This window comes from Tursiops truncatus, chromosome 5, assembly GCF_011762595.2.
Source record: "Tursiops truncatus isolate mTurTru1 chromosome 5, mTurTru1.mat.Y, whole genome shotgun sequence".
In the NCBI taxonomy this organism is placed as follows: domain Eukaryota; kingdom Metazoa; phylum Chordata; class Mammalia; order Artiodactyla; family Delphinidae; genus Tursiops; species Tursiops truncatus.
In genome coordinates this window covers 1826118-1840870 of record NC_047038.1, presented here as the reverse complement: position 1 = coordinate 1840870, position 14753 = coordinate 1826118, and the positions used below count along the sequence as shown (strand labels likewise).

General features: G+C 45.3%; 1 protein-coding gene across 18 annotated transcripts in view; it reads left to right on the top strand.

Annotated features, from left to right (window-relative positions):
- Positions 1-1011: 1011 nt before the first annotated feature.
- Positions 1012-14753, top strand: part of TNIP2 (TNFAIP3 interacting protein 2) — a 32702-nt gene continuing 18960 nt past the window's right edge. For 15 of the 18 annotated variants that reach the window (XM_019951330.3, XM_019951329.3, XM_019951335.3 and 12 more), the window contains exon 1: positions 1012-1290. In XM_019951330.3, the coding sequence (XP_019806889.1) occupies positions 1012-1290 (279 nt within the window). Of the gene's footprint in view, positions 1291-8045; positions 8165-11199; positions 11345-12673; positions 12879-14753 lie in introns of those variants that run through there. The other 3 variants (XM_073804768.1, XM_073804767.1, XM_073804769.1) reach the window with 3 other exon arrangements.

Below are 14753 nucleotides of genomic sequence, written 5' to 3'. Positions count from 1 at the left end.
GAACTCTGCACTCCATCCTCTAATCCCTACAGCACACCTATGGGGTAAGCAGGGCAACTGCCTTTGACCTTCCCTCTGCAGCGGAGGAAGTGTGAGCTGTCTTCGCTTATACTTGTCTGATTCTACCAGCCTGCGGGTGTCTCCCCGGGCTCAGCCCAAGCTTGGTATGGGTTACAAAAATGGGAAAAAACGCCATGCTGCTCTCAGGGGATCTGGCGAGGAGGGCAGCTCTGGGTAGGGGCCGGCAGAGGAGTCTGTGGGAGGGAACCTTTGAAAGATCACAGGTGTGCTTGGGCATCATTGCCGAGGACACTCAGACTTTGAAAAAGAAAATAGTCGTGGAGCCACGGAAGAACCCTCGGAGTTGGTCTGGGGAGCTGAGGGGAAGGAAAGGGATGCAGAAACGAGGACGGGAAAGGGCCAGCTCCCTCCTGCCTTCCGCCCTAAGAATAGTTCTTGCGACCTTAGAGAGGGGATGCGGGGTCTGAACATGCTCAGCACCTCGCTGGGCTCAGCTCGTGGAAGGTCGCCGTTTTCCTGGTGCTCGGCGTGGCCAGCCGGCCTGCAGCCCGGGGATTCGGACCTACGCTCGGGACCAATACTTGGGGTCGTCTTTGGCCCCTTCTTTCCCTTCCATCAGTAACTACATCGCAGGCCGTTTGACCCCTCTCCTCGCCCGGGCCCGAGTCTCCGAAAGCTCCCCGACTCGAGGCGATGGGGCCGGTGGGACACGCCAGTCACCCGCGGGCGGAGAGGCCGCGGGCCCCGGGCGGGATAGGACTGGGGCGGGGCCACGTTCCCGGCGGCGGGCAGGGCCTGGCATCTCAGCGGGGGGCGGGGCTTGGCCTTTCGGCGGAGGGGCGGGGCCTGGCCTTTCGGCGGGGCGGGCGGGCCCGGGATCTCCGCGGGGGGCGGGGCGCGCCGGGAAAAGTTCCGGGAAGGTGGGCCTCCCGCCCAGGCCCGGCGCGGAAGTTGCCGGTGGTCAGTACCCTGTCGGCCAGGCCCGTAGCCATGTCGTCTGGGAACGCGGGGTCTGGCGGGCGGGAGGGCGCCCCGCGCGCCGCTGCCGCGCTCTGCGGCCTGTACCACGAGGCGGGGCAGAGGCTGAGGCGCCTGCAGGACCAGCTGGCCGCCCGGGACGTCCTCATAGCGCGCCTCCGCGCCCGTCTGGCCGCGCTAGAGGGGGACACGGCGCCGTCGCTCGTGGACGCGCTGCTGGAGCAGGTGGCGCGCTTCCGGGAGCAGCTGCGGCAGCGGGACGGCGGCGCCGCGGAGGCCGCGCTGCGCCAGGTGCGGAGCGGAGAGGGCGCAGGCGGCCGAGGGGCCGCAGGCGGCGGAGAGGCCGCAAGGGGGCCGCGCGAGCCACGCTTCCTCGGCGCGCGGGCCGCGTGCCCGCCGTGTCCCCGGAGTGCGTGCGCCCGTCGGGCGTGAGGGCTGTGTGGTCTGGTTGGGTCTGAGCGGTTTGTGTCTGGGGGGTTCTGGGCGGGTGCGCGCCGCGTTAGGCGTGAGTGTGTCGTGTCGGGTTCTGAGGGTGTGTGTCTGGGTTGTGTTCCGAGCGGTCTGCTCCCGCGTTGGGTCTGAGGGCTGTCTGCCTGTTTGAATTCTGAGGGGGTTGTGCGCTTGTGTTGGGTGTGAGGAGTGTGTGCCTGTTGGGTTTTGAGGGGTCTGACCGTTGTGGCGTTTGAAGGGGTGTGTATTGCTGAGAGGTGTGTGTGCCAGTGTTCAGTCCGAGGGTTGTGTGTCCTTTCCGGCTGTAAGGGAGGTGTGTCGAGTTGAATCTGAGGGGCGTGTGCGCGTGTTCGTGTGTGTGCGGTGTTACCATGTTGGGTCTGAGGGGTGTGTGTCCATATTGGTTATGAAGGGTGTGTTTGCTCCAACGTTGGGTCTGAGGGGTGGGTGCGGCCATGTTGGGTTCTTAGTGTTGCGTGTGTCTGGCTTCGGAGGGGTATGTGTGCCTGTGTAGGGTCCGCTGGTCGTGTGTCCATGAAGGTTCTGAGGAGCGTGCGTGCCCGTGCTGGGTTCTAGGGTGTGCTTTGCACCTGTCTTGGGTTCTAAGGGGTCTGTGCGCTTGCGTTAGTTACGGGCTGTGTGTCATGTTGGTTCTGAGGGGTGTGTGTTTGGGTTATGTAGAGGGTCTGCTCCCTCGCTGGCTTCTGAGGGTTGTGTCTGTCCGTGTTGGTTCTGAGTGTCGTGTGGGCTCACGTTGGGTTCTGAGGGCTGTGTTGTGTACCTGTGTGGGTGTGAGGCTTGTTTTGTCATTGTCGGTTCTCGGGGGTGTACCTGTCGGTTTTGGTTCTGCGTTGGTTCTGAGGAGTGTGTGTCTCTGAGTTGGGTGCTGGAGGGTGTGTATGCCCATTTCTGTTCTGGGGGTTGTGCACCTGGGTCTAAGGGTGGTTGTGTCCGCGTTGGTTCTCGGGTGTCCGAGTGATCTGCTCCCATGTTAGGTCTGAGGGCTGTGTCTTCCCGTGTTCAGCTCTGAGAGGTTTGTGCCTGTATTGGGTCTGGGTGGTGTGTGTCTGTGTTGATCCCGGATGTGTTTATCCCTGTTGGGTCTGAGTTGTGTGTGTGCCCCTGTGTAGAGTCTGGGGCTGTGTCTGCGCCCATGGTGGGTTCTGAAGGGTGTGTTTCCTCAGTCGTGTTGAGGGTGTGTGTATGTGTTGATTCTGAGGGTTATGTGCTCACTTTGGTTCTGAGGGCTGTGTGCCTGTGTTGTGTTTGAGGGTTACGTGTGTCCATGTTAGTTCTAAGGCGTATGTGTTTGTGTTGGTTCTGAGGCATGTTTGTGTGTGTTGGAGTCTGAGGAGTGGAGTCCTTGTTGGTTCTCAGGGGTGTGTGTGTTCATGTTGTGTCTGCGGGTTATGTGTCTGAGTGGTTCTCAGTGGTGTGTCTGTGTTGGGTGTTGAGGGTGTGTGTCTGCTCTGAAGGGCGTCTCTGCATGTGTTGGGTTCTGAGCAGTGTGTTCCCGTATGAGTCTGAGGAGCGTGTACCCCGCTGGTTTCTGAAGGGTGTATGCCTCCGTGTTGGGTGCTGAGTGGTGTGTGTGTGTGTGTGTGTGCGCACGTGCACGCCTGTCTTGAGTTCTGAGGGTATGTGTGCCTGTTTGGACTCTGAGAGGTGTGTATGTGTGTTGGGTTCTGAAGGTTGTCTGTCTCTGGTGGTTTTGAGGGTTGTGTGTGTGCTGGTGTTAAAACTGATGGTTGTGTACCAGGTGAGTTCAGAGGGGTCTGCTCCCGTGTTGGGTAGGAGGGGAACGTGTACCTTTCTTGGGTCTGAGGGTGGTGTGTCTGTGTTGGGTTGTGGCGTGTGTACCTGTGTGGTATATGAGGTGTGCAAGCACTTGAATTGGGTTCTGAGGGGTGTGCTCACCTGTGCTGGGTCTTCAGTTTGTGCCCATTTTGGGTTCTGAAGGATGTGTGTGCACGATCAGTTCTGAGGGGTCTGTTGCCGTGCTGGGTTTTGAAGAGTGTGAGTGCCTGCATTGGGCTCTCAGGGGTGTGTGTGTGTCCATGCTGGGTCTGAAAGGTGTGTGTACCTTTCTGAGGGGTGTGCGCCTGTGTGGGTCTTAGGGATGAGTGTGCATGCTATTTGTATTTGGGGCGTGTGTGCACCTGGAAGGTTCTGTGTACGTGTGTGTTCATGTTGAGTTCTGCATTGTGTGCGCAGACATTGGGGCTGGGTGTGTGTGTAGGACATGCGTATAGGCTCCTGGTGTGTGTGTCTGAGTTGGGTTCTTGGGTGTGTTTGTGTTGTGTTGGGTTCAGGGCCACATGAGCCACAGTTATGTTCTGGATCTCCTTTAGCCCCAGCTGTGAATGTATCTTTCAGTAGTAACACTCCTGCTCTGCTGGGAGTGGTGACAGAGTGGGAGCCTGCCAGAGTGTCTGATAATAGACTTAAATCCTTACTTTTCCTCCTTCATATCCTTGTCAGCGATATTATGTCTATCTGTGTGAAATATTAAACACCCAGATCAGGAGCGAGAGTAACAGTATTTTTCTACAACAGTTTGGAAGTGCCCCAAACATTTTGGTGAACTCTGGTCTGTTATCCCATTCGGTGCATAGCTATTATCTGGGTTTTCCCAGGAAGGGAATTAGGCCTGCAAAAGACAATTTTCACTTCCAGGCTTGACCCTGCAGCCGGATTTTAGAGTGAAAAAGAGGCACGCCTTTTTTTCTTTTAATAAAAGTAATTTTGAATATCTGAAAAATAGAGGAAAGAATAAAGAATAAGATAACCACCACCATCCCACCACAGAGAGATGACCACAGAGCATAATCTCGTGGCCTCTTCCCTGCCTTTCATTTAACCGTAGGGTATGTATCTACTTGGCGTGTTTGAGTTCAAGCTGTCTATACAGTTTTACTTAATACCATGTCAATATTTTCTCATCTGCATCATTTTAAATGCCTTTAGAAGCCAGATGTCTTCCTCGCTCCAGCTGTCTCCCTTTTCCTGGGCAAGGTGGATTATTACTCATCAGGGCAGAAGGAAGTCACCTGGTCTGCACCACTGATCTTAGTGTCATGGACACCGGGAGCCATAGATGAGTGTAGATTGGGGACCAGAGCACATCGTACCCAGAACAGGACTCCGCTTGCAGTCTGGTGGCCATTGGTGCTCAGTTGACATGTGTCCCCAGCATCCTGTGGCCCCAGAGCCTCTAACCAAAACCCAGACAGAGCCAGGTCTGTAATCCTAGTACTACTGGTCCTTTCAGCGTAGGTTTTTTTTTTTTTTTCTGTCTGCGTTGGGTCTTCGTTGCTGCGCGCGGGCTTTTTCTGGTTGCGGTGCGCGGGCTTCTCGTTGCAGTGGCCTCTCTTGTTGCAGAGCATGGGGTCTAGGAGTGTGGGCCTCAGTAGTTGCAGCATGCGGGTTTAGTAGTTGCGGCATGCGGGCTCTAGAGCGTGCAGGCTTCAGTAGTTGTGGCTCATGGGCTCCAGAGCGCTGGCTCAGTAGTTGTGGCGCACGGGCTTAGTTGCTCCGCGGCATTTGGGATCTTCCCGGACTAGGACTCGAACCAGTGTCCCCTGCATTGGCAGGCAGATTCCTGACCACTGCACCACCAGGGAAGTCCCTCAATGTAAGTTTTGTTTTAGGATTTTAAATTATTTCAGGAGCAATTTAATATCTGATGTCTTATGCAATTAAATATTTGTTGCTTACCCCTACATCTTTCTGGGGTTGGTCAGAGAACCTGGGGAGGAATGGAGATGTTTATCACCTCCCAGAGGCCCTGGATTCACTGAAGTAGCTGTGCAGAGTGAAAACAGTGAGAGGAATTGGTCAACAGGTTGGTCTCATCAGTGGCCATGTCAGCCAGCTGGTTAGGAGCAGGGACCCTGGATCGGTGAGGGCTGAGGGCTCCCAAAGAGGATGCTGAGGCTCACAGGTGTGGATGGACTGCCAGGTGACCAGTGCATCTGTGGCCAAGGTGTAGCCAGTGTGTGATGGGACCAGATCAGTCTTGAGAATTCTGGTCTTTTTTGCCACCACAGTGGGACTCAAGACGTTGCCTTATTTGTACCATGAGGCCTGGATGGATGACTCTGCAAAGCTTTTCCAGTTAAGATTTTCTGGAATGGTGGCACTGATTCGTTGTGCAGGCTGTAACTGCTCAACCCCGTCTCACCACTGCCTTGGGGACTAGCCTCGTGGACCCTGCTTGGTCCTGATGTAGGAACCTGTGGCTTTTCTTTCCCTGTGCTGCCGTGCTCTCTGTAAGTGGAACAGCGTACACTCTGTACAGTAGGTTATATTAGGTTTTGCGTGTGTGTGTGTGTGTGTGTATTGTGTGTGTATTGTGTGTTTGTTTTTACCATCTATCGTCATACCTCTTTTGATCTTGTACAACTGAAACTCTATACCATTAAACATAATTCCTCACCTCCCTACTTTGTCCCCTACCGACCCCTCCCCTCCCCACCCGCCACTGGCAACCACCATTTTACTCTCTGTCTCTGTGATTTTGACTACTGTAGATACCTCCTGTAAGTAGAATCATGCAGTATTTGTCTTTTGTGACTGGTTTATTTCACTTAGCGTGATGTCCTCAAGGTTCATCCATATTGTAACATGTGTCAGAATCTCCTTCCTTTTTAAGACTGAATAATACTCCATTATAGGCATATACCACATTTTGCTTATCTACTCATCTGTTGATGGACACTTGGGTTGCTTCCATGTTTTAGCTCTTATGACTATCACTGCTGCTATGAACATAGGTGTGCAAATATCTCTTCGAGATCCTGCTTTCAATTCTTTTGGGTGTATACCCAGAAGTGGAATTGCTGGATTATATAATAATTCTATTTTTAATTTTTTGAGGGACTTCCATTCTGTTTTTCCACAATGGCTGTACCACTTTACATTCCCACCGACAGTGCACAAGGGTTCAAATTTCTCCACATCCTCACCAATATTGTTATTTTCTGTGTTTTTGATAGAAGGCATCCTAATAGGTGCATGCTAATTTAGTACAAAATGATTGTAGTTTTGATTTGCAATTCCCTATAATGATTAGTGATGTTGAGCATCAATTCATGTGCTTACTGGCCATTTGTATATCTTCTTTGAAGAAATGTCAAGTCCTTTGCCCATTTTTGAATTGGGTTATTTTGTTGTTGAATTTTATGAGTACTCTACATTCTGGATACTAATTCTTATCAGATATATGATTTGTAAATATTTTATCTCATTCTGTAGGTTGCCTTTTTGCTTTTACTTGTCTTTTGATGTGCAAAATTTTCATTTTTATTTTCATTAAAAAACTTTCCAATTTGTCTGCTTTTTCTTTTGTTACCTGTGCCTTGGGTGCCATATCCAAGAAATCACTGCCAAATCCTGTGTTATGAAGCTTTCGCCCTGTGTTTCTTCTAGGAGTTTTGTAGTTTTAGGTCTTACATTTAAGTCTTGGATCCATTTTGAGGTAATTTTCATGTATGGTTTAGATAAGGGTCCAACTTCATTCTTTTGCATGTGGACATCCAGTTTTCCCAGCACCATTTTTAAAAAAGACTGTCCTTTCCCCACTGAATCGTCTTGGTACCCTTGTCAAAACCATTTGACTATCTATGCAAGGGTTTATTTCTGGGCTCTCTATTCTGTCTCTCTGGTCTGTATGTTTGTCTTTATGTCAGTGCCACAGTGTTTTGATGTGTGTGGTTTTGTAGAAGTTTTGAAATTAGGAAATGTGAGTCTTTCAGCTTTGTTCTTTTTTTTGTTTTTTTTCCTTCTAAGATTGTTTTGGCTATTCGGGGTCCCTTGAGATTCCATATGAATTTTAGGATGAGTTCTTCTATTTCTGCAAAAAAATTGAGCTTTTGTTTTGTTTTTGTTTTGGGGGGGTTTTTTTGGCTGCACTGCACAGCTTGTGGGATCTTAGTTCCCCAACCAGGAATTGAACCTGGGCCACGGCAGTGAAAAACACCAAGTCCTAACCACTGGACCACCAGAGAATTCCCTGGGATTTTGATAGGGATTGCATTGACTTTGTAGATCACTTTGAATAATATTGACATCTTAACAATATTAAGTTTTCCAATCTGTGAACATGGGATATGTTTCTATTTCTTTATGTTTTCTTTAACTTCTTTTAGTAGTATTTCATAGTTTTCATTGTACGAGTCTTTCACCTCCTTGATTAAATTAATTCCTAAGTATTTTATTCTTTTGGATGCTATTGTAAGTAGAATTGTTTTTGTGATTTCTTTTGCAGATTCTTCATTGTTACTGTATAGAAATACAACTGTTTTTCATGTGTTGGTTTGTATTCTGCTCAATTGCTGAATTCATTTATTCTCTCCAACAGGTGTGTGTGTGTCTGTGTCTGTGTGTGTGTGTGTGTGTGTGTGTGTGTGTAATCTTAAGAGTTTTCTACATGTAAGAGCATATCATCTGAAAACAGATACTGTTTTACTTCCTTTCTTATTTGGATGTGTTTTATTTCTTTTTCTTGCCTAATTGCTCTGGCTAGAACTTCCAGGGCTATGTTGAATAGAAGTGATGAAAGCCAATATCCTTTTCTTGTTCTTTTTTTTCCCCAGCTGCACCATGCAGGATCTTAGTTCCTTGACCAGGGATTGAACCCATGCCCCCTCCAGTGGAAGTCCTCCTTGTCTTGTTCTTGATCTTAGAGGAAAAGCTTTCAGTCTTTTACCACGGGGTATGATATTTGCTATGGGTTTTTCTTATGGCTTTTGTTATGTAGAGGTAGTTTACTTCTGTTCCTAGTTTGTTGTGTGTTTTTATTATGAAAAAGTGTTGAATTTTGTCAAATGCCTTTCTGCATCAATTGATATGATCATGTGTTTTTCCCCCGTCATTCTGTTAATGTAGTGTATTACACTGAACAATCCCTTCCTTTTTTTCTTTTTGATGAAATATGTTTGTGAACTTAACCACAGCACAGTAGTATATTACCTAAATCTATGTGGAACAAATCTGGTGAAAAATTTTCTGATTAGAAAAGTCTAATAATATCATTTTCATTTCATTCCAAGGGATTGATGCTGAGTCATAGAAAACAAACATCAAACACATAATTGTGCTTCATGTCCCTCAGAAGGCCTCATTCTCCTATCATTATTGTTTACTAGATATTTATCAACAATTATCTAATTGTCTTCAGATATTATAAGTGAGACTCTAATGATAAAGTTAGGAATGTCAAGAACATGATCAATTTGCAACATCTAGAAAGTAGAACCAAAGTACAGATGGAACTAATTCAAGGCCTGTCATACATAATGAAACTGATGCTCAAGAACGGCCTAGTCACTTTGCTAAAACTGGTCTCTGAACCTTCTATACAGCTGCCCAGAAGATGAATATGCTGCACCTCTTATTCTTTCAAACAGCCACAGATAACCTTAGTCACGTATTTATTACCTTTTCACTGTCTTTAAGAAGAAACCATGATGAAGCTTGCTAAAATTTTCTTGTGAGAAGTTCACAGGGGTTTGTAGAACTACTTTGGGCAACAAAACTGGCTCTTTATTAGGCACCAATGAAAAGCAAACATTACACTGAATGTTGAAAAGCTGTGCACTTAAATCTGGTCCTGCCACTTTCTTAGCCATGTTAATTTGGGCAAGTCATTTAGTATTCTAGTTTTGTCACCAGTAAAACTGAAGTAATAATACATAGCTCATAGGGTTATTTATTCATTCATTCAGCCAATAGTTATTTGTTGAATGCCTGTTGTATGCCAGATGTTTTGGTAGGCCCTGGAAATGCAGAAAGGATTGAGAAAGGCAGATTCCTATCTTTATGAAGCTTACATCTTAGTTGAGAAAATAGACATTGGAGAAATAATCCATTGCCTTTGTGGAAAATAGGACATAGAACACATGTATGGGATATTGTGAGGAACACATGACTTAACAGGTATATATGTATATATATAATAATCTCATGCACATAATGGGAACTCAGAAGATGTGAATGTCACCTACCATAGCCACTCAGGTGTTTATTCACTGAGCTTGCATTTATTGGGCGTGTTCCGTATGTAAGGGGAATATGTATAAGCAGGCATCGTGGGTTGTATTTTTCCATTTCTCCCAATAAGTATAGTACATTCATTTCACAACGATGTGTACACTGTCAGGGTTGCACCAGTAGCAGTGTTAATCTATAGCAGTGTTAATTCAGTGTCATTAGAGTGAAGAGTGCGTAGAGAATAACACAGGAAGTGGCTATAAAATTAGATTGGGGGCAAATTATGATGGCCTTTACTACCTTATAAAGTTGTTAATTGCACGTTCTATTAACCACTAGGCTAGGGGAATGCAAAGATGATCAGTATCCAATTCTTGCCCTCAAATTGTGGAATCATACATGGACATACATGATCACTGCTTGAAGCAGGTTGTAAAAGTGCTGGAGGGATGTGTAGTGGGGAAATACTGAACGTAGTGTAAGTATGGAACTAAGCCAACTTAAGTCTCCAAATCAGAACACCGGTATCATAGCGTCAACTGCTATTTTTTTCCTTTAGCTATAATTGACATATAACATTATATTAGTTTTAAGTGTACAGCACATTGATTCAATATTTGTATATATTGTGAAATGACTACCACAATAAGTCTAGTTAACATCCATTGATCATGTTTTGTATGTTTAACCACCCTTGCAGTCTGTGAAAAAAATGCCACTTGTTCATGGTGTATAATCTTTTTAATATGCCATTGAATTTGCCCACTAGTATTTCATTGAGAATTTTTGCATCAACATTCATAAGGGATATTGGTCTGTAGTTTTGTTGTAGTGTCTTTGTCTGGCTTTGGTCTCAGGGTAATGCTGGCCTCATAGAATGAGTTAGGAAGTGTTCCTTCCTCTTCATTTTTTTTGGAACAGCTTAGGAAGAATTGGTATTAATTCTTCTTTAAATGTTTGATAGAATTCACCGGTGAAGCCGTCAGTTCCAGGACTTGTTGTTGTTGGGAGATTTTTAATTACTGATTCAATTTCCTTACTAGTTAGAGGTCTTTTCAGTTTTTATATTTCTCTGTGATTTGGTCTTGGTAGGTGTTATGTTTCTGTGAATTTGTTTCATCCAGGTTATCCAATTTGCTGGTGTACAGTTGTTCATAGTACTCATTTTATAATCATTTTTATTTTTGTAGAATTGTCAGTAATGTCTCTACTTGCATTTCTTTTTCTTTTTCTTTTTTTTTTTGGCCATGCCACGTGGCTTGTGGGATCTTAGTTCCCTGACCAGGGATTGAACCCGGGCCCTGGGCAGTGAAAGCGTGGAGCCCTAACTGCTGGACCGCCAGGGAATTCCCTCTACTTGCATTTCTGATTTTAGGAATTTGAATCTTCTGTATTTCTTTTTGTAGTCTGTCTAGCTAAAGGTTTATCCATTTTGCTGATCTTTTTGAAGAACCAACTTTTGGTTTCATCGATTTCTCTAGTAGTTTTTCTGTTCTCTATTTCATTTGTCTCTGCTCAAATCTTTATTCTTCCTCCCTTTTGCTAGCTTTGAGTTTAGTTTTTTCTTCTTTTTCTAGTTCCTTAAGTTGTAAAGTTAGTTGTTGATTGGAGATTTTTCTTGTTTTTAAATGTAAGTTTTATATATATATATATATATATATATATATATATATATATATATATATATATAAAAATTTTTTTTTTTTTTTTCGCGGTACGCGGGCCTCTCACTGCTGTGGCCTCTCCCGCCGTGGAGCACAGGCTCCGGACGTGCAGGCTCAGCGGCCATGGCTCACAGGCCCAGCCGCTCTGCGGCATGTGGGATCCTCCTGGACTGGGACACGAACTCACGTCCCCCGCATCAGCAGGTGGACTCTCAACCACTGCGCCACCAGGGAAGCCCGTAAGTTTTATATCTTTAGATTTCCCCCTTAACACTGCTTTCACTGGATCCTGCAAGTATTGGTATGCTGTGTTTTCACTTTAAGTATTTGCCTTTAAGTATTTTCTAATTTCCTTGTGATTTCTTCTTTGATCCATTGGTTTAAGAGTGTGTTTTCTAATTTCCACAGTTTTGTGAATCTTCATTTTACTTCTGTTGTTGATTTCTGACTTCATTCTGTTGTGGTTGGGGAGGATATACTTTGTATGATGTCAGTCTTTTAAAATCTTTTGAGACTTAATATGTAACCTAACACATGGTCTGTCCTGGAAAATGTCCCATGTGCATTTGAGAAGAATGTGTATGTTGTTGGGTAGAGCGTTCTGTAGATGTCTGTTAGATCTAATTGATTTATTGTGTTAAGTTCTCTATTTCCTTACGTATATTCTGTTTGGTTGTTCTATCATTGAGAGTAGGGTTTTGAGGTCTCCAGCTGTTATTGTAGGATTGTCTATTTCTCCCTTCAGTTCTGTCAGTTTTTCCTTCATATATTTTGCCTGTCTGTTATTAGGTACGTCAGTGTATATAATTGTTATATTTTCTTGCTGTATTAAAACTTTTATTAATGTATAACATCCTTTTTTGTCTCTTGTAGCGTTTTTTGAAAAAAAGTCTATTTTGTCTGATATTAGTATAGCTACTCCTGTTCCCTTTTAGTTACTAATTGCATGGAATGTAAATATTTTTCCATCCTTCTACTTTCTTTTTTATTTTTAAAATTTTTAAAATTTTATTTTTGGCTGCGTTGGGTCTTCATTGCTGCACGTGGGCTTTTCTCTAGTGGTGAGCAGGGGCTACTCTTTGTTGCAGTGCATGGCCTTCTCATTGTGGTGGCTTCTCTTGTTGTGGAGCATGGGCTCTAGGTGCATGGGCTTCAGTAGTTGTAGCTTGCAGGCTTCAGAGCTCAGGCTCAATAGTCGTGGCACATGGGCTTAGTTGCTCCACGGCATGTGGGATCTTCCCAGACCAGGGATCAAACCCACGTCCCCGGCATTGGCAGGAGGATTCTTAACCACTGTGCCACCAGGGAAGTCCCCATCCTTTTACTTTCAATTTATATATGTCTTTGGATCTAAAGTGAGTCTCTTGTATATAGCATGTAGTTGGATCATATGCTTTTATCCATACTGCCAATCTCTGTCTTTTAATTGGAGATTTTAATCCACTTACATTTAATTAGTGATATGGATGAAATACTTGTTATTTTGCTATTTGTTTTCTGTATACCTTATAGCTTTTTTTGTTTCTCATTTTCTGCATTACTATGTCTTATGTTTTGTTTTTTTTTTTCTGGTATGCGGGCCTCTCACTGTTGTGGCCTCTCCTGTTGCAGAGCACAGGCTCCAGACGCGCAGGCTCAGCGGCCATGGCTCATGGGCCCAGCTGCTCCGCGGCATGTGGGAGCTTCCCAGACCGGGGCACGAACCCGTGTCCCCTGCATCGGCAGGCGGACTCTCAACCACTGCGCCACCAGGGAAGCCCCACTATGTCTTAGGTTTGATTTTTTAAATTGTGAAATATTTAAATTCCTTTCTCATTTTTTTGTGGGTATATTCTGTAACTATTTTCTTTGTGTTTACCATGCGAATTACGTTTAACATCCGAAAGTTGTAACACTCTAATTTGAATTTATACCAGCTTAACTTCAATAACATACAAAACCCCTGCTCCCTTATAGCTAAACCCCACCCCTTTTGGTTGTTGATGTCACAGAATTAAATCTTCATACATTGTGTGCCCTCAAACATAAATTAATCTTTTAAATGCATTAGTCTTCTAAATTATGTAGGAAATAACGTGTGGAGTTACAAATCAAAATTACAGTAATACTAACTTGTAGACTAAAAATTTAAAAAATATATATTTATATTAGTCTCTTAAATCATGTGGAAAACAAAAAAGAAGAGTTATAAACTGTTGTTACAATAATACTAGCTTTTATAATTGCCCAAGTCTTTACCTTTATTGACATCTTTATTTCTTCATATAGCTTTGAGTTACTGTGCTTGGAGTTAGTGTCATTTCATTTCACTCTACAGGACTCCCTTGAGCATTTTTTGCAGGGTAGGTCTAGTGGTAACAAACTCCCTCAGCTTTGGTTTATGTGGGAATGTCTTAATTTCTCCCTTGCTTTTGAAAGACAGTTTTGCTGGATATAGGATTCTTTCTTTCTTTCTTTCTGGCTGTGTTGGGTCTTTGTTCCTGTGCGATGGCTTTCTCTAGTTGTGGCAAGCAGGGGCCACTCTTCATCGCGGTGCGCGGGCCTCTCACTGTTGCGGCCTCTCTTGTTGCGGAGCACAGGCTCCAGACGTGCAGGCTCAGTAGTTGTGGCTCACGGGCCCAGTTGCTCTGTGGCATGTGGGATCTTCCCAGACCAGGGCTCGAACCCGTATCCCCAGCATTGGCAGGTAGATTCTCAACCACTGCGCCACCAGGGAAGCCCTGGATATAGGATTCTTGGTTGACAGTATTTTTTCTTTTTTAAAGTATTTATTTATTTATTTATTTATTTTATTTGGCTGCATCAGGTCTTAGTTGGAGCACGTGGGATCTTTGTTGCAGCATGCAGGATCTTTTGTTGCAGTGCATGGGCTTCTCTAGTTGTGACGTGCAGGCTTCTCTAGTTGCGACGTGCGGGTTTCTCTAGTTGCAGCACATGGACTTCTCCCTAGTTGTGGTGCACGGGCTCCAGAGTGCGTGGGCTCAGTAGTTGTGGCACGTGGGCTCTCCAGTTGTGGCACACAGGCTCTAGAGTACATGGGCTCAGTAGTTGCCGCGCGTGGGCTTAGTTGCCCCACAGCATGTGGGTTCTTAGTCCCCTGACCAGGTATCGAACCTGCGTCCCCTGCATTGGAAGGCAGATTCTTAACCACTGGACCACTAGGGCAGTCCCCAGCTGTTTTTTTTTCTTTTAGCACTTGAATATATAGGCCCACTGCCTCTGGCTTCCAAAGTGTCTGATGAGAAATCTGCTAATCATATTAAGGATTTCTTCTATGTGACATGTTGCTTCTCTCTTCTTTCAAGATTCCTCTTTTTATCTTTTGCTTTCTAAAGTTTGATTATAATGTGTCTTGGTCTTTTTGACTTCATCATACTTAGAGTTTATTGAGCTTCTTGGATGTTTAGATTCATGTCTTTCATCACATTTGGGAAGTTTTCAACCATTATTTCTTACTTATTTATTTATATGTATTTATTTCTGTGTTGTGTCTTCATTGCAGTGCACAGGCTTCTCATTGCTGTGGCTTCTTGTTGTGGAGCACAGGCTCTAAGTGCATGGGCTCAGTAGTTGTGGCTCACAGGCTCTAGAGTGCAGGCTCAGTAGTTGTGGCGCATGGGCTTAGTTGCTCTGTGGCATGTGGGATCT